Source organism: Plasmodium gonderi, assembly GCF_002157705.1.
Source record: "Plasmodium gonderi DNA, contig: Chr11, whole genome shotgun sequence".
Lineage (NCBI taxonomy): Eukaryota > Apicomplexa > Aconoidasida > Haemosporida > Plasmodiidae > Plasmodium > Plasmodium gonderi.
Window position 1 is genome coordinate 979633 of NW_021628936.1, and position 19827 is coordinate 999459.

The following is a 19827-nucleotide window of genomic DNA, read 5'->3' on the forward strand; positions in this document are numbered from 1 at the left end:
AAAATTCCGTGCACATTAGCTTTAAGGAACTACGTCAAAGGTTACGTGCGTTTTATATATACACGCATACAAGACATTTTAAATTGTGCAACCATCATACGTAGATTGCAGATTATGCACATTTAGTTATTACATTTTATCTCAATAATTAAGAAAACTTAAATATTGCATTGAATTAATTGCGAGCATGAAGAAAAATAATGTATAATAATAGAGATAGATAGACTGAAGGTGAAAAGGGGAAAAAAAAAAAAAAATTCATGTTGATGATAGCTTTACCTTGCTTAAACCCCATGGAGAGAAAAGGTAAATTTATCAAGTAATACTTAAAATTAAACGAAAACATCATCAGCCAATATTCTAAGGGTATTCGTTAAGGCAGATGACATGATTTGATTTAGTTTAAAAAAATTAAGTTGGTCTTTGTCGTTCTCCTCCGAATTTTTTTCGTAATTCATATTTACACTAGTGCTATTAGCATTTTCTAATGAGGTATTATTATTTCCCATAGAAATATTAGTAACATTGGTGAACTTGTTTATGCCTTCACTTTTTTTTACTAATTTTGTTTTGGTGAACATTTTCAGTTTTTCATTATCACATAACTCTACTTTTTCAATAATCGTTGATACATCGCACCTTTTTATATTATCATCTCCCCCTGAAAGTGAATTATATTGTTTATCATTTGAATCAAGCGATAACTCTTTGTCTTCAAATGGGTTGTTTTTTTCTGTGTTTGTTTGTTCACATGGTATATTTTCACATGATTCTTCAATATGGTGATCTTTTTTCCTGATATGATCATGTCCTGTTGTTTCTACACTCCTTGCGCATGATCCTCGACCCTTTTGAACACCCGAATTTTTCGCCTTCCTCCGAACACTGTCGTGCATATAATGTGTTATAACTTTCTCTGGGAGGGAATACAAGGGCTTCATGTTTTTTATAACATCTTTATTGCTATTTTGTGTTCTGTATTTATACGATTTGTCAATATTTTTATCAAAATGAACTTTAACATGAACATTTTTTATTAAATTGGTCGCCGATGGTAACTGTAAAATTGGTGGGTCAATGTTTGCACTCTCAGGATTTATTAAAGGTGCATTTAGAATGCTAATACCCCCTATCCCATCAATGGCACCAAGGGTAAAAGCTCTTTTTTTTTGGGGGGAAATGTAATCTTCATAGTTTGTTAAATCTGTATTTATTTCATAAATATCTTGTTTTTCTTTTATTTTTTTATCAAATTTGCTTTCTAGAATGTGATGCATATAGTTTATTTTATTGTCATTTTTATTTTTCATGTTCTCCTTTGCATAATTCATTTCGTCATCTTTCATTTTTTTTTTCAAGTGTCTTTCACCAGTTATATTCACTTTTTTTAAAAATGCGGTAAATGTTTTTACTTTTCACAGATTCTTCTTGTGGTCCTCCCTTACAAAATTAACACTCCAGGAGTTCAATTTCTTATCTGTACGTTTATGCATGCGTAAGTAATATGTACATACATACGTACATTTGTATATTTGTATAAATATATATATATGTGGGCCTTTTCTGTGTTTCCTGATTTTCAAAGGGGAAAATTCTTTAACTATTTTATCAGTATCATGGAGTTTTTTCCTCTCCTTTTTCGTCTTCTAGTTTCCGTATGTTCATTTATTTATAACATGTGCACTTGTGTGTATATTTGTCTGAATTCATTTAAGCAGTATCATCCAAAGTATTTTTAATTATTCTCTTTGTACTTTCAAACACAATAATTTACCTTCCTCTACATAATGTTATGTGCATATCTGAAAAGGCAGTGTTAAAGCGTACGTACCGCTTGTGTATATTTTGTCATTATTTAAATTTTAAATATTACAAAAAAATAAAAATAAAAATAAAAAACTTTATATTGTAAGAATATATGTACAGGTGATGATATAAGCATACTACAAAATTGTGCTACATTTTGGTATATCTTGGAAAAAAAAAAAAAAAAAAAAAATTAGTGTACACACACGTATGTATTGCAGACTGGTGTATAACCCTAAATATGAAACAATTTTCAAAATATTTGACACATAAAACTATGTTTTTAGAAAAAAAGTTGAAAAAAAAAATGTCAAAATGTAGTCTTAAATGCAACTGTTACATTCTCAGTGCTGCTGCTTTTTCTTCAGTTTGTCGTTGAAAAATAGCAAGGTTTCTACATTTTTTTTCCTTTTTTATTTTTTTTTTGTTTTGCATGCGTTTCTCATTGCTATAGTATTTGCCCACAAAAAATGAATTGTTGAATCGCTGAAGTTGTGGTGCATATTCGAAAATATGTTTGCAAATAAATATGTGTACATGCATATATGTATTATATATGCCCCTTGGTTAAATTTGAAAGTGCTATTTATTGCGTTTTCTAATCATTCATATTTCACAACGCACATGGATAGGCACATTAACAGTAACAACGAAGAGAAAAAAAAAAAAGAAAAAAAAAAAGTTTTTTTTGAGATATAAAACATAAAAAAAAATCAGCGAATGCATATATTTTATACAAACAACAAGGTATTATTTTTAAATTCACGTACAGGAACAATATCCCTTTTGAAGTTATAAGCATATTTTATGGGTTACCCTTTTAAGTAAATTCTTACGTAACAAAACTTGTAGCATCTACGAAATCAGAGGAAATCACCATGAGCGGAAAAAAAACAGCCTTAGTTGTAGTGGTAAGTGATCGCTATTGTGTTTAATTGCGAATTTCTTGAAGAAAAGCTGGCCAAACAGATGACAGCGTGCACATCTATCGTACATACATACATAAATACATTACTATCATGCAATTGGTACACATTTATTTTTACCCTTATGTCGAATTAGTTACCCGTCATTAAAACAAATCTCTAGCAGTTCATTTTATATATTTAAATTTTATTTATTTACATTATTTTTTTATATTATTTATTTATTTATTTTATTTTATTTTTTTTTTTTTGCTATTTTTTCATTGTAACAACTGTTTACACCTAAGGCATCAGGATCCGAGGATGTAGAATACATCACAACGGTCGATGTGTTAAGAAGAGCTAGTAAGGAAAATTTTTCATTTATACACCTTTGCAACTGTATTTATGCGTATTCTGTATATTTACAATACAACAGTTTTTTTTTTTTTTCGAAATTGAGGAAATTATATATAAATGATACACAAAGAGAGAACACCAGGAATTTTTTTCATGGGAGTGTAATATATGTATATATTGCGAGGGTCTATGTAACATTTATATATTTTCTATATAATCATTTTTCATAAATATTAATATTTCATATATGTTCATTTTTCATATATGTTCATTTTTAATACATATTCATTTTTAATACATATTCATTTTTAATACATATTCATTTTTCATATTTATTTTATTTTTTTTCACTCCTTTGCGTTAAAGACATAAGTGTGACAACGGCATCGGTTGAAGAAACAGAGAAGGTGTGCCTCCAATCAAAGAATGTTATCATTGCTGATACAATAATTGATAAAGTAAAAAACAATATTTATGATGTAATAGTTATTCCAGGAGGTATGAAAGGATCGAATGCAATATCCAATTGTAGCACAGTTATCGAAATGTTGAAGGAACAGAAAAGTAGTAACAGATTTTATGCAGCTATATGTGCAGCACCCGAAACTGTTCTACATCGTCATTCCCTAATTGATGATGTTGAGGCAGTGGCATACCCATCGTTTGAAAGCGAGTTCAAGCATATCGGTAAGGGAAGAGTATGTGTATCAAAGAACTGTATAACATCTGTTGGTCCAGGGTCTGCTGTAGAATTTGCACTTAAAATTGTCGAAATGTTATTAAATAGGGATACAGCCCTTAATCTTGCTAACGCTTTTCTCCTTCACCCCTCTGTGAACTTTTAATTGTATAAAACTTTTTTTCCTACATAATGCAAAAATATATTCATGGAACAAAACGCACATTAATATAACCCTTCTGACCATTAGGTCTTATTTTAATGAGGGCAGGAAATTATAACATAAACATATATACACTTACGATCATGTGAACACGAGTACATATATACATACACACAAATACATGTTCAAACACACATATATGTGCCGCTCTTTTCCATTTTCCATTAAACAATATTATTTAATTGTTAAGCAATATTTTTTGAATATATCCCTTTTTAATTTACTACATTTTGAAGAAACAACTAAAGTTTATTCTAATAAAAAACTGTATTAAATAAAGATCGATACCCCACACCCCCTGCTAAAAGGGTAAAGAGGGGGTGGTGGTGTGGGGAAAAGCCTCACATTAAATTAAATATTAAAACATATGTATGTTCATTTTTTCAAAACATTCAAGTTCTTCGTTATTTAGATAAAATATCCCTTCTAAAAAAAAAAAAAATTAAGTTACAACTATGAGGAATACGTAAAAGAATTAAAAAAAAAAAAAAAACATCCTTATTTAAAAACACACTATAAAAGTTACGAGAAAATGAGCTGTGCAGAAAAGAATATATATAGAATTGGATGAATTTTTTTTTTTTTTTTTTTTTTTTAAAGCAACTGCAATTTTTTTTTTTCTTTTTTAAATGAGAACTTTTTCTTCTGTTTCACAAAAAATACCTTTTTTGAGTTTTAAAGAATATCATACATACACATAGAATTTTGAATGTTTTAAAAGTCCATAACATTTAAGATACATATATTTACTAATATATATAATATATACATATTTCTACACTACATATATGTTGCAAGGTAAGAATGTAATATAAGCGACTCTATCTGCCCACAAAAAAATATAAAAAAATTAATTAAAAAAAATAAGAAACAACAGAAACGAAAGCCTGACATATAAGGTATGTATAAAATTATTTTTGACTGAAGTTCAAAGTGAAAATTCTTTATAGCAAAAAATGAATTTAAATAACAACTCCAATGAAAGCAATTACCAAAACAGACATAAAAATAACATTCTATTAAATGATAAATACATAAATTTTAAAATTTTTAAAAAGGGGGAAGAATTAAGTGACCAAGAGAAAATATTTTTAAAAGTCCACACATACTTATATGAAGGAATTATACCTAAATGTATCGGAATGGGCATTGGTGGTGGATTTGTGGGTGTTTTAATAGGTACATTTTTCTTTAGTATGCAACCAAATAACATAGACTATACTTTAGGATATAAGGAACAACTTAAGGAGCAATTTCATATGTTTAAACAATCAATAAAAAGCACCTGTCTCAATTTTGCAAAAATAGGATTTTTATTTTCCTTTTATGAAAACTCTTTACAAAAAATTAGAGCAGCAAATGATATAACAAATATATTATATTCTGGCTGCCTAACAGGAGCTACTATTTCTTACAAAAAAGGATTGCCTTCTATGGTTGGTGGATGTGCCAGCTTTGCAGCTTTTTCTGCTTTTATTGAAAAATTGCAAAAGTCTAAAAAATTTTGATGCGTTTTTCTTTTTTTCATTTTTTGTTTCTTTGAAAAATATCTTTTTTTTATTTCATTAAACTTTTTTAATTTTTAAAATTTTAAATTTTTTTTTTTTTTTTTTTTTTTGTACATTAATGTGTATTCATCTTAAATACATTGATTTTCATTATTTACGTATACCTGCATACGTATATATACATATAAACGATTTATATGTGTAAGTTTCACTCCTCACAACCACTATATTTATGATCAATTTTGAAAAACACCCCTTGCCTTTCACTTATGTAAAAAAGAATAATAAGCCCTAATGGCGCATGTAACAATCAAAATGATTATCACAAAATAAAATTTTGAAAAAACGTGTGTGTTAAAAGAGCTAGTCAAAAATGAGTAGCAAAAAAGGTAATCACAAAAGTGTAATTATACAGGGGGTACATATAACAACTTAAGTTTGAAATAATTCGATTATATTAATAACATTAAAGCATAAGAACTGAGGTATTATTTACATTCATAAAGTTTTATGATGATCTACACTTGGAAGGCGTAAATTTTGGATTTGCTTTGCAACAAAGAAAAAACTTTTGTTTAAAAAAATGTGTAATTTGAAGGAAAACTAGTATAACGAGAGAGCTCTTCTAAATCAATACTAATATTTCATATTATTCAAGTGATTTTTTCGAATATGTACAATGTAGAAATGAATATATATATTTTTTTCGCTAGGTAATAAATAACCACATATGGTAGTATTCATTCATACGGGATGGTTTGCCAAAATAAAGCGTTCACAAAATATGCGCTCTAAATTGACAATGGGCATATATGTGTAACTTAATAATAGAGAAACTTCTTCATCATTTTTTTATTTTATACTTCATATTTCAATATTTTTTAAAATATGTTTTTTTAGGAAGAGAGCATTTACCCTTTCTTCTTATTGAAGAAAAAATTAGTAATAACTGTTACTTTTTAGGGCACACCAACTGTATGTATTAGTATTAACGCTATCATTGTTCTTTTTTTTTTTTTCTTTTTTTTTTTTTCTTTTTTTTTTTTTTCACTTTTAACTATTTTCCCCATCAAACAAAAGGAGAACTATATGAGAAGTACAAAAAAGGGAACTGTAGTTTAAAACTTTTTTCGCAAGAAATTGGGAATTTACTTCGATAAGTAATTTAACATAGCATATATTCCATAGTTTTTACAATGTCAATTTATACATAAGTACTTGTGACTCATCCCCATAAACCGATGGATTTTATTTTTTGTAAAAATAAGCCAATGGTATATCTACAAATATAATTTTTGAAAAATCAAAAATTTTAGGACACATAGGGTGCTTAATATTGGAAGGAACACTATTTTAAATCCTCATAAGGGAGACATAATAATCAAAAATTGTAAAAAATAATATTCTACTACGAATAGAAACACACATACCTACTATAGCATTTATATACACAAATAAAAAAAATATATACTAAGCCTCCCGTATATTTGCTTGTGTATACATGTACATATAGGAGCACACTATCCATATATACCTATACAATTAATCGGTTAAGAAAAAAAAAAAAAAAATCACTTTCCAGCGTTATTGATAAAATTTGAAAGTGTAATGGGCCATTTCCATATTAAAAACATTTTCTTTCATTCGTGTTATTATCCCTATTCTTTAGAAGTGTAAAGTTAAACGCATCCTCCTTTTACACCTTAAATAAATTCATTTAGGAAATTCTCCCATCTTGTTAAATACTAAATCAAAAAGAAAAAAAAATTCCATATCAAACCTATAATGGGGGTTAATATTCTTTTCCATGATAAACTGAAATAGCTGAATTGTTCATTTTTATTTATAATAAAGTGGGCGTCAATTATATGGATGAAATAAAATTGTCATTTCCAAAACTTTGCTATTTTTTTTTTTTTTTTTTAAAAAGTCATTTTTAATATATTTTTTTAATATAAACATTTTTGTTATTTAAATCTATAAAAAAATTTGTGAACAAATTGTATTTTGGTTCATGAAAATTCCTTAAAAAAAATGCGCACGGAAATATATTATTAATATTAAAACAATGGTTTTCTTTTTTATTATGCAATTTTTTTTTTTTTTTTTTCTTCCCACTTCAGACATATGTACATTTCAAATATATAAATATATATAATTTTTGTTTTCCTTTTTAAATTTTTCTTTTTGATAAAAAAGGCAAATTTTTTTACATATATATGTATCACAGCTTAAACACTCGTTGTCACTAAAAAAAAAAAAAAAAAAAAAAAAATTAAAATATATTTGAAAAAATAGCGGAGCTTTTAATAATTTTTTTTAAGTGAAAAATGAAAGGAAACCAATATTTCTGCTACTACTTGTCATGAGTTTTTTTTTTTATTTTTTATTTTTTATTTTTTTCTTTTATTAATATTCTTGAGGAACATGCTGGGACAAATATATATGCATGTATACGGAAGAAATGCTTACACAATATTTCGTATATATATATATGTATATATATTTATGTTAACCCATTTTGTATCTTTTTACGTTTCCTGTATAATAAAAACCATTTTAAACTTCTATGAAACAACAAATCCTTCTTTGCAAAACTGATGTGATATAATCAATCACATACACTATACAATAAAGGCATGGAAAAACAAGAAACGATGTTTACGCGTGAATTTTTTTACGCTGTATTAAAACACACACGTTTCAGTTCAATTTAGACCTCTAGAATATTAAACAAAAAAATAATAAATAAAATTAAGCGTTTATTTGCTTTTCCATTGCATAAGGAAACAAAAGAACCCTGCAAGAATAAGGATTTTATACAATTCTTAAGTATAAGAAAAGGAGGGGGAAAAAAAAAAAAAAAAAAATATTTTTTTTTTTTTTTAAAAAAATGATTAAATGAAAGTTAAAAATGAATGAAAAAGAAAACGAATATGATTCACTATATGATGTAATATACGATTATGATATTAATGAAGAATTCTTAAATGATAATAACAACCTTCAATCTGCAAAAACTGTACAAGAGGACATAAAAAATAAGTTAAATGTGAAAAGAGAAAACTTAGAAGATGAGTTGTTAAAAAATGTATACAAAAATGATAGATCAAATGATGAAAAACAACTCTTCTTATCTTCACAATCGTCATTACAGATAAACAACAAAAACAGCACATATGTAAGAAAAGACGAAACCGAGGGTCATTTATCTACCCAGAATAATATCCTAGACGATGTTAAAGATAATGAAGTAAGCACGGACAATATTAACCATTTTGAAAAAAAAGAAAATTTGGCACACTTAAAAAATAATATAAAATATAACAATAATAGTAGTGTCACTTGTATGCACAGTGATGCTTGCACATGTGATAATAAGAGAGGAAATTTTGTTGATAAAAGAACACGTGAAAAGGCAACAATTATGGACACAGAAAAAGAAGACAACGAATCATTAATTTATAGTGAACAAATGGATAAAGGAAATACGCCAGATAGTTTTAGTAGTAATTGTAGTGGTAGTATTTCAACTGTGACCACTGTACATGTCGAGAGAACAACAACAAGTTGCGAAACTTGTAATGAAGAAGAAAAAAATCTTCATCAAGACAAAGCATCATCCGATTGCAAAAGTAAACATAGTGCACATGATGTCACTGTAGGTAAAAATTGCAACAACTTAGTGAATCGTAAAAAGAGATTATCTAAAAGTAGTTCTAAGGAGGAAGAATCCCCAATTGAGGATTTTCGAACAGTTAATAATGATGCGAAGGAGATTGGGCATTACAGTACAAACGTTATGATAAAAGATAGAGAAGTAAAGGAAAAGCACAAAAAAGTTAAATTCAGAGATGATACAAATGAAGAAAATCCAGATAGCAAAGTAGAGGCAGAAAATGAACAATACCCTAATAAAGAAGAACAAAACAAGTTCGAAGAAGGAAGCACAAAAAGTAAAGACATTGAAAATACAGAACACAGTAATAATAGTAATAATAATAGTAGTAATAATAGTAGTAGTAATAGTTTAAGTAATAATAATAATGATGGTAGCACTCGGGGAGAAAGAAACAATGTGGAAGAGAATTCTAAAAAAAACACAACATCAGAAAATGATGGTAGATGCACATTTGAATGCAACGTTTGTTTTGATGATGTAAGAGATCCAGTTGTTACGAAATGTGGTCATCTGTTTTGCTGGCTTTGCATTTCGGCATGGATTAAAAAAAACAATGACTGCCCTGTGTGTAAAGCTGAAGTTTCTAAGGAAAATGTAATACCGTTATATGGAAGGGGTAAAAGCAGTAGTGATCATAAATATTCGAATGCAGAAGAGCCTAGGCCAACTCCTAAAAGGAAAGAAAGTGTACGAAGAAATAATAACTATTCTAGTAATTTTGGGTTAAGGGCATCATTTGGTGTTTGTGTTAATCCTTTTTCCTTTGGCATGTCCTATACCAACATGTCAGAAGAACCGCATTTTTATGGAAACGGTGGTGACAACAGAACCCAAGCAGAAACATACCAAGCAGAAGCTGCTTCATCCTTTTTCTTTTTTTTGGGATTTTTCCTGTCACTCTATATTTTGTTTTATTCTTCATAGCATATTTGTACATATATATATATTCATATGCACATAAGGGGGAGAAGATAAATTCTTCAGAAGTAGAAGAGCATACTACAGGGATGTTGATACATCCTCCTTCACATGCACAAATATGGGCATGGAAATTCCCCCATGTGTGCACATTTTGTTATTAATTTTTTTTTTTTTTTTTTTTTTTTTGATCATCTCCTATCCCCCTCATATACCCCACCACATTTTAATTCATTGTATTTTTTCTTCTTTCTTTTGCAAATACTTATATTTCGCACTTATATAACATATGTGGATGCGTGCGATTATCCCAATAGGATTACTGGCCGCTCGACACGCACGCGCTAGACATGTATATTTATATGTATAACAGTGATCTTGATTATGCGAACAACTATCCCGTTTTTCAGCAAACCTATTTAAAAGTTTGAAGGTGCTTGAGGAGAGGTTACTTTAATATTTCCCCTTTTTTTAAATCGTCTACATATGCGTGTTCATATATATATGTACATGCACATGTATATGTATTTACTCATCCTTTTTCACATTTGATTTTCAATTTTAGCGTATAAAGTGTAAGAGCAAATTTAAACATTTCCATCACATAAAAACAATTGTTTTTGAATTTAGTTTTATGTAGAACAATCATTATCCACATGTCACAAGCTTACATGTATATAAAATTTCGCGCACACATACGTTAATTACTTACATACACGCATATATATATATATAATGATTTCTGGTTAAGTTTCCTTTTTTTTTTTTTTTTTTTTTTTCATTCATTCGATTAGATATAAACTATTTGAGAACACATTGGTTTTTTTTTTTACTGTTCTAAAAATGTTCCAACGAACTTAGTGTAAATATGGTGTATACGTTAAATATGTGTAACTAGGTGTAAATCTTTTTTTTTTTTTTTTTTAACTTATCTGATATCACAAAAGTATATATTACACTTTTTTTGTTAGGTACTATACGCGCAATATTTGATTAGCAACAAAAAAAAAAAAAAAAAAAAAAAAAAAAAAAGATTAAGCGTTTTTTTCTTTTTAAAAATTGAATTGACAAATGATTGTTTTATAATTTTTGTTTTTTTTAGCAAAAAATTATAGTAGTAAAAAAAAAAAAAAAACAAAAACAAACAAAAAGAAGCAATAAAGAGGAATACTTATTACCCAGAACAAGGAAAAGTCTTATTTAAACTGTACACATTATACAGAAAAAGAGACTCATAAAAATGGAGGTACCTTTTTGTATTTTCACAAAATTGGACATGTCATTATATACATGGGACGTAGATAACTAATGTCTAGATATATGTTTTAATTTTTTAATTTATTTGTCCATTTCTTCTTTCCCTTCACATAGCAAGTTTCTGTTCCTTAATTATTTTGTATATGTATATATATGTGTGCATGTGTGCATGTGTTCATGTATGCATGTTTACGTATGTATGCATTTATGTATGTACGTATGTTTGTATGCATGTATGGACATATGTATGTACATGTTTCTCCCTTTTATACACAATTCAGGAACTAACAAGCGAAATCGAATTAACTTCCCTTTTTATGAAACTATCTGTAAAGAGAAAAAATTTTGTGTGTTTAATATGGATATTTTTAAAGAAATATCAACGTTGATATAAATTCCATATACTCATTATTGTCCACTAGTAAAATTACATGTTCATTACAAATGCAACACAATTGTTGTTATGTTTTTTTTATCTATATGCACATGATGATACATTTTTGCCTGATCTGTTCTCATTCAGGATGGTTCGAAAACTGTAAATTCTGAGAATGCATTGGAGATTGTGTATAAGTTGGTGAGTACTCAAAAAAAAAAAAAAAAAAAAAAAAAAAAAAATTATCTGATGAGATTTAACATTTTTGAAATGGGCTCTAATAATAACTAAGGACGAATAATACTGTAAATATTAGTACATATCTGAACGCATGTTTATTCTTCTCATAGGGCTATGTTCCGTCAAAGGATGACATCGATGAATTTATTTGTGTTACCAATGGTTGGGAAAAAAAGCATACAAATAGAACTAACCGTAAATATATTTACAAAATGATATGGAAAAGAGAAATTTAAAAGAAGCTTATCAATACCCTAATTCCATAATTCTTATTTCATGTAATCCTTGTAGGTGTTTGTTCTCTGTCAAATATAAAAAAGTTTTGCAAAAAATTGAAGTCATGTAATTACTCTACCGATGGATTGTTAGATGTGTTTAATTATTACGATGTTCATGTAATTACTCCTTTTCTTTATCAATACAATTATTCACATGTTCATAACTCTGTTTGGTGATTAGAGATGATTTTATACATTTTTAAAAAGGTGGAAAGCCTCTACACCAAAAAAAAAAAAAAATAAAATAAAATAATAATATAGAATAATAAAATAGAATAAAAAAATAAAGAGGGGAAATGCACCATTCTGTGTTACAGCATCATGTGTGCATTTCATTATGCTTATTTTCAAAGAACGAACACATTTTAATAACCATCGCCCTTATTATATATTTAGTTATGGTTATGTTATTCATATCTTTCTTTTATTGTTAAAAAAGAGAACAGGAAAAATTTCAAAGGACCAATTTAAGCTTCTATTCACTACTATTGGTTCAAAAATGTCCAACGCAGAAATGGAAGAAATTATAAGGTTCGTAAAATGGTTAATCGGATTTGTACGTATTCGTAAAACTTTTATTAATTCAGCGTAGGTGCAAAATTTTTTTTTTTTTTTTTTTTTTTTTTTAAATAATAATAGGGAATTGTGCAATGATAGTGATCAAATATGTTATGAGGAGTTCTTGAGCAAGTAAGTATGAACATGTACAGCGTTCGAAAAATTCAGATATGTATACAATACACAATGGAATATTCTTGTACATCCCTTTTGACAGGTTGCTATCCAAGTGATGTAAACTTCATGTGAGATAAATACTTATTCATCAGGGACCCCCTATCGCCGTTCTTCTCTTTCTAAGAAGGATTTGTAGGACTACTTAAATTGAGAAATGACAACTGGTCTTTTATTTTTTTTTTTTTTCTAACGAACTGTACCATTAGAACATACTTATAGATTTTTTTTTTGTTAACTCGATTTTACAATACCAACAAACCTTTAGTTGCACAGATATGTCTAATACATATATATCCTGTAACACATTGCTTCGTTTTTTCCTATGGTTCTAAAAAAACGATCATTTTTGTTAAGGCTTCGTCTTCTATTTATAAGTAATGAGAACTTTTGAAAAATGTGAATTATCATTTTATATTTATGATATATTTTTATCTAAATCATTTTGGAATCGCTTTCTGTTAAGTACTGCACAGAATGTAGCAAATTCCATTTAATTGTTGAGTTCAGGATGAGGGACAGAAAAAAAAAAAAAAAAAAAAAAAAAAAAGAATAAAAAAATAGTAATGAAATAGCAATAATGAAGTGGCGGTAATGATAGGAAGACAATTAAGTGGAAGCAGTGATACGGAGACAAAGGGGCACAGACAATGGAGTAGCAACAAGGGAGAAGTAACAATGAAGTGGAAACAATGACGTGGAAACAATGACGTGGAAACAATGACATGGAAACAATGAAGTGATGATAAGAATGTAGTAAAAAAAAAATTATGAAAAAATAATTACTTTACAAACTATAAAAAATACAAAATTAATAACACAAGTGCAGTTTCCTGCCTTAACATTATTCTCACTACTCATTGGTTACATCTATATAACATATCCAAAAGAAAAAAAAAAAAAAAATATATTTATATAATAATATAAAATAAAATAAAAAAAAAGCACACTCACGTATATAAATGCAAATGTGCACAAAAAAATTTACATAAACATTCACATAAACATACACATAAACATGCACAGTTGCTGTGACTTAAAAAGATGACAAGGTTTTAATTAATAAATTGTTACTATAAGAACATTCATATATATACATATATATTCTATGTTTTGAAAATAATAAAATACACATACTCATGCACATATATATATATATATATATATGTGCAAATACAGCGTACGTGTATAGTAGGTAGGCTAAGCTTGTGAGATTTTGCTTGCAGCTTTTACATAAACAATATTTTTATATTCACTCCTTTTTGGAAGTATTGATAACAAATTATTTCATTTGAATTTGTTTTGGATTGGGCATGCTCATCGAGCTACCTAATGTGCATAAAGTAATGGATGTGATATAGTTGGCAAATTTATGTTTTTGTAGGTATACATACATATGCACATGATCGGGAAGCATACTTAACACCTTATAAGACAATTTTACATTTGTTTACACACAGGTGAATATGCTACAAGATCATTTAATGCATAATGTTCTACTCATTATCTACAGAATAAGTAGTTTGTGTTTTTTTTTTCTTTTTCTCCTTTTTAATGCGAAAAATACTAAGGAAGCTTTGGTTAATAGTCTGGTAGGATTGGTAAAACTTGTTTTTTTTATTGATTTTATTCTTCTTAGGAAGGAAATTTTTGTTTTGTGATCTGTACAATTTCAAAAACTTTTTCAAAACTTTTTTACAAGTTCTATGTGATAATACTCTTTCACATGCAACATTGTAAGATTTATCCCCATTAATATCCCTAACTGAAACATCAGCTCCTCTTGTCATTAAAATATCAGCAATATCGTATAGGCCATAAAATATGGAATATATTAGAGATGTTTCCCCGTGTATATTTGTAAGATTATAATTAATATTTTCTCCTTCATTTAAAATATGATGCGCTAGATTTTCATTTCTCGTACGTATACAAATCATTAATGGACATTCTCCATTTATATTATCTTTACAATTTACATCAATGTTATGTGATAATAAGAGTTGAACAACTTTTTCTTGATTTTCTAAGCATGCAATATGTAATGCATTTTGATGATATTTATTTGTTAAATTTATATTTACATTATTTTCAAGAAGAAATTTCAAAATTTCTATATTTCCTTCTTCTGCTGCTGCATGTATAGGTGATAATACATTATTTGAATCTAATTGGTTAATAACTTCCTTTTTTAATGTATGTAAATATTTCAATATATTTAATCTCTCCAATTTTGAGGCTTGTATAAATGGTAGGGACCATAAATTATGCTCCTTCTGTATCAACTGAGGATACTTTTTCAAAAGTAATTGAACTGTTGACAAATCATTTTTAAAAATTGCACAAGACAAAACTTCTGTTAAAATATGTCTATCACATGGTTTTTCCCCTGCTCCTGCATCTATAAAATGATTAACCCATGCTTTATTTAGATTATAAGCCAATAAAATAGGAGTAAATTTGTTATGATAACACCAATTTGGATTTGCTTTATTTTCTAGTAGTAACTGTATAATTTCACTTATATTATTTTCACAAGCTAAATATAAAGGGGATTTGTAATCTCTTACAAATGGACAAATAATGTTCAAATTCTCTCCATTCTTCACTAACGAATTCACTATAGAAAAATTTTTTTTTTTAATAGCAATATTCAAGGGGATATATCCATTTTCTATATCTATGGGAAATGTTACATAATAGCTATCACATGTGTTTCCATATGGGCTTACACAGATCGTGTTGCACTTATCACTATTTTTTTTTCCTTTTTCCAAATTGGAACATTCCATATCATCTGAATTAGGTTTTTCTAGCGAATTTTTCTTATCATCCACAATTTCCTTTCTAAATTTTTCTCCTTTTTCATCATAAGTGGGAGACCGTCCCTTATTCATTTCGTTCTCTTTATTTTCCTTTTCCTCTCCTTTCATATCACTTGGTGCTCTTTTCTCCATTTCCTTCGTGGATGTACAATCACTGTGTAAAATCTCCGTTGTCGAACCATCCTTAGTGCCCTTATTTTCGTCCCTATTTTCGTCCCTATTTTCGTCCTTATTTTCGTCCTTATTTTTGTCCTTATTTTCGTCCTTATTTTCGTCCTTATTTTCGTCCTTATTTTCGTCCTTATTTTCGTCCTTAATTTCGTCCTTATTTTGTCCTGTCTTATCATTATGAACGTTGCTGTGATCTCTATTGTGATCTTTTGCATCATCGTTTTTAATCCTGTTATCCCCCGTGGGGAGAGGTTCATCCTGATCCACTGTAACAGAGTTTTTGTAGCAATACTGAATGATGTTGTTTTTCTTTTTCCGTTTCCTTCTCTCTTCTAATAGAACTTCGACAAATTCTTTGGTTTCATTTTCACATGCGATGTACAAAGGGGATTTTCCTAAATAATCCCAGATGTCAATTTTGGCACCTCCCTTTAATACTAAATAGAATAGATATCTATTTTTTTTACTAATGGCTAGGGATATGGGCAAAGTCCAAATGTCAATTCCTCTGTTTTCATCTGTTTCTATAGTTAAAGGAGTATTGGATAATAATTCACTTCCTTTGTCTCTGAGTAAATAAACTAAGTTGTTATTTTTATATTTTTCACTTTTGCTTAAATCATATAATTCTTCTTGTATTTTTTTGCTTAACTTTACACATATTTTTATATTTTCATTTTTTAATGCTACACTGTATCCTTTTACATATATGTCTAGTCCTATACTTTCTAAGAAACATTTACTTCCCCATGAACCCAGTATATCCAAATTAGGTACTATAAAATGGGATTGTATATACGGATCATCAACCTTTATTAAGTTCTTATATCCATTTGCAAATGGACAATCTTCACATTTACACTTGAAATTAATTTCTTCTGTTGTGTATATACAACTTTTCCCATTACATCGACATTTGTTCAAATTTTTTTCCTCATCTTCATCGTCTTCTTCTTCATCTTCTTCCTCCTCTTCATCAAATGTGTTTACATTATTATGTAATATGTTCATACAGAATATATTTTCTGCTGTTAAAATTTTGGATTTTTTATTATTATTATTATTACTATTTCGATGATTTTTTTTATTTTCCTCAAAATTATTTTTCTGGAATTTTTTTTTTTTGTGATTACTTTTTGATGACCACTGTTGTTTTGTTCTATTCTTTTCCCCCATTTGTTCTACACTACTTTCACAGGTGTCTTCCTCGTCCATGTCCTCTTGGTCATGTTTTTTTTCATTTCTTCTCTCGTATCCATTGTCCTTTCGTGTATTCATCTTGGTATCGTTTCTCCATTCCCCACCCCCGTTGTCGGCTCTTTTCGCATTTCCATTTTCTTCATCTTCTCTTATTTTTCGAATTTTTATTTCTTCATCAAATTTTTCATGAAAACAATTTTCATCGTTTTTCCTCTTGCTCTTTTCATTCGCCTGTCGCCGGTTATGGCAACAGTTGTTCTTGTTCTTGTTCTTCTTCTTATGATCATTAAGAATATCCCCTCCTCCTACTACTACTTCTTCTGCATCCTGTTCTGCTTCCAATTCTTGTTCTCCTTCTCTTTTTCCTTCGCAGACATCATAACATTTCCCTTCGCCATACTCTTCCTCCTCCTCCTCCTCCTCCTCCTCTTCTTCTCTCTTCACAAATGTACAATCTATACCTTTGAATTTGTGTTTGGATAGAGGAATATTATTTTCTTCTTCATTTGTGTAGTTATGTTTTTCTCTGTTACATGTTGTGCCGTATTCACTCGATAAAAATTCGTCAAAAAGATCTTTCTTTTCGTGTACAAAGTTATCATTCATGTGACTTTGTTGCATGCGGGTATGATACCCAGATGGAGTGTTACTACTACTGTTGTTAGGATCCTGTGCCAAATTTCTGCTGACATATTTATTGTGACCAATCCTCATTTGGTTACTACACGTGTTGTTATGGTAGCTAGTATCGTTATTATGACTACGGTTGTTATTACTGTTACTATAATTATTTTCGTGTGTCCTTTGGCTAGATGCTGGTACATGTAATTCATCCTTCCTGTTTTGAGGTGAATTTTTGGCAATGCTGCTATAATCTGGATAGTGTAAATTGCTCTGCATTTTTGAGGAATATCCAAAATGTTTTATAGTGTTGTAAAAGAAATTATTAAACAGGCTAAAATTATTATTTGTCTCGGATTGACTAATACTACACTCGGTTTCGCTATTCATAATAGACTTCAATTTTTTCTTGTTGCTCTTATTATGATCAGTATGGGGATCTTGATAGATGTTTCGATTACACACAGTATTACTACAAACATTGTGGAATCCAGGACTAAATCCTGGGTTATGGTTTCCATTAGTTGAAGCATAATCAATGAGGTTTGACTTGTCCATACTACTGGGATCGCCATAACTCTGTATATTCATAAGATTATTTTTATTATTTTCATTAATTATTCTTCTGTTATTTTCCTCATGAGTATGAGACGTAACGATGGAGTTGTCGAAGCTCTTCATCGTTTCCAAGGTTTTACGTAAATTTTTCAACTTATGATAAATTAAATGGTTTTGGTTATTAGCACGGTTAATAATAAAATTAGCCATAATAAAAATGGGTTCTAACCATGCATTTGAAAAGGAACAGATAAAATTTGTAAAAACTGGCCAATTATTTTTTCTTAACATAACTGTTAAGGGAGCACATGTTAGATATTTGTTTCGAACACATTTTATACTTAGCGTTTTTAAGGATGGCAACCTGGTTTGCGCTAAAACTTCTAACGTTTTGTCTGTCAAATGATGACAAAAATCAAAATAAATTTCTTGCAAATTGTAAATAAACAAATGTTTCGTGTTTAAGGAATCAAAGTTGTATATCTGGTTTAGTATATTAGCTACAGTTATATCTTTTATCAATGTACATAATGTAAAATCTAGACAAAGTCTTCTTCTAACAGATCTATGAATATGTTTATAAATTCTAGGAAATACATATTCATATAATACCTTCGGGTTATACCCTAAATAGCTATTAAATATTAACCTATTGTGCCAAACTTTATATTTTCTTTTATAAAAATATTTACAGGTTTGACTGAGATTAATTATGGTATGCACATCTAAAAATGGTTCAATACATCTAATGTATCTTTTCCATCTTTCATTCTTTTTTATTATATTATTATTGGGATTATTCATATTGTTAAACTGATTATACCCGTTGAAGTTATTTTCATTTGTGAGTATTTCACTCAAATTTCCTTTCTTCAACGTACTGTCAATATTTAGATATGCATCTGAATTTAATTTAAACAAATCGTTAATACTTATGCTGTTTGCTTTTTCAAGGGTATTTTCCCTCTTAATTTGAGCAGCATTATGCATCAAGAGATCTTTTTCTAAAGAATTACTTAATGCATTGTTTTCTAAAACATGCATATCATTTATATTAACAATATTAGGATTATTCCTTTCAATTATGTTAGTATTATTCATAGTAATTACGTTTAAATGTTTTTTTTCAACACCTGATATTGTGTTGTTCATCGACACATGCTGGATATTCGCGTTGTATACATCTACAACATTGATGTTACTTTTTTCGCTTATATTTATTGTGATCATTTTTTGGTTCACTTCATTCCCTTTTTCATTTCCAGTTATAACATTGCTAGTATCATTGTTTGAAGTAGTATCATCTTCTCCCTTGCACTTTTCCCTTTCATTTTGTTGTTCATTTATTTTATCTTCATCATGTGATATAGATTTAATATTATTGTTAAAAATTAAATTTAATTTATTTAATATGTATTTATTTACAACATCTTGGTTTAATTCACCTCCTTGAGAAGCTGAATCATTATCATCTTCAACACTCTTCAT

At 28.4% G+C, this 19827-nt stretch overlaps 6 protein-coding genes across 6 annotated transcripts; 4 read left to right on the forward strand and 2 right to left on the reverse strand.

Annotated features, from left to right (window-relative positions):
* Window positions 1-332: 332 nt before the first annotated feature.
* On the reverse strand, window positions 333-1346 carry PGO_112050 (hypothetical protein, conserved; the record flags this gene model as incomplete). The annotated part of the gene is made up of 1 exon (XM_028688543.1): window positions 333-1346. The coding sequence occupies one exon, from the start codon at window positions 1344-1346 to the stop codon at window positions 333-335; it is 1014 nt and encodes a 337-aa protein (XP_028544344.1).
* Window positions 1347-2684: 1338 nt separating this feature from the next.
* PGO_112060 (protein DJ-1) lies at window positions 2685-3916 on the forward strand (the record flags this gene model as incomplete). The annotated part of the gene is made up of 3 exons (XM_028688544.1): window positions 2685-2717; window positions 3020-3077; window positions 3438-3916. 3 exons carry the CDS (start codon window positions 2685-2687, stop codon window positions 3914-3916), a joined length of 570 nt encoding a protein of 189 aa, XP_028544345.1.
* A 1013-nt stretch (window positions 3917-4929) lies between these two features.
* PGO_112070 (mitochondrial import inner membrane translocase subunit TIM22) lies at window positions 4930-5481 on the forward strand (the record flags this gene model as incomplete). Its single annotated transcript, XM_028688545.1, has 1 exon — window positions 4930-5481. The coding sequence occupies one exon, from the start codon at window positions 4930-4932 to the stop codon at window positions 5479-5481; it is 552 nt and encodes a 183-aa protein (XP_028544346.1).
* A 2914-nt stretch (window positions 5482-8395) lies between these two features.
* PGO_112080 (E3 ubiquitin-protein ligase RNF5) lies at window positions 8396-10087 on the forward strand (the record flags this gene model as incomplete). Its single annotated transcript, XM_028688546.1, has 1 exon — window positions 8396-10087. One exon carries the CDS (start codon window positions 8396-8398, stop codon window positions 10085-10087), a length of 1692 nt encoding a protein of 563 aa, XP_028544347.1.
* A 1394-nt stretch (window positions 10088-11481) lies between these two features.
* On the forward strand, window positions 11482-12926 carry PGO_112090 (troponin c-like protein; the record flags this gene model as incomplete). Its single annotated transcript, XM_028688547.1, has 6 exons — window positions 11482-11667; window positions 11862-11915; window positions 12065-12116; window positions 12246-12349; window positions 12672-12763; window positions 12872-12926. 6 exons carry the CDS (start codon window positions 11482-11484, stop codon window positions 12924-12926), a joined length of 543 nt encoding a protein of 180 aa, XP_028544348.1.
* A 1534-nt stretch (window positions 12927-14460) lies between these two features.
* Window positions 14461-19827, reverse strand: PGO_112100 (hypothetical protein, conserved; the record flags this gene model as incomplete). Its single annotated transcript, XM_028688548.1, has 1 exon — window positions 14461-19827. One exon carries the CDS (start codon window positions 19825-19827, stop codon window positions 14461-14463), a length of 5367 nt encoding a protein of 1788 aa, XP_028544349.1.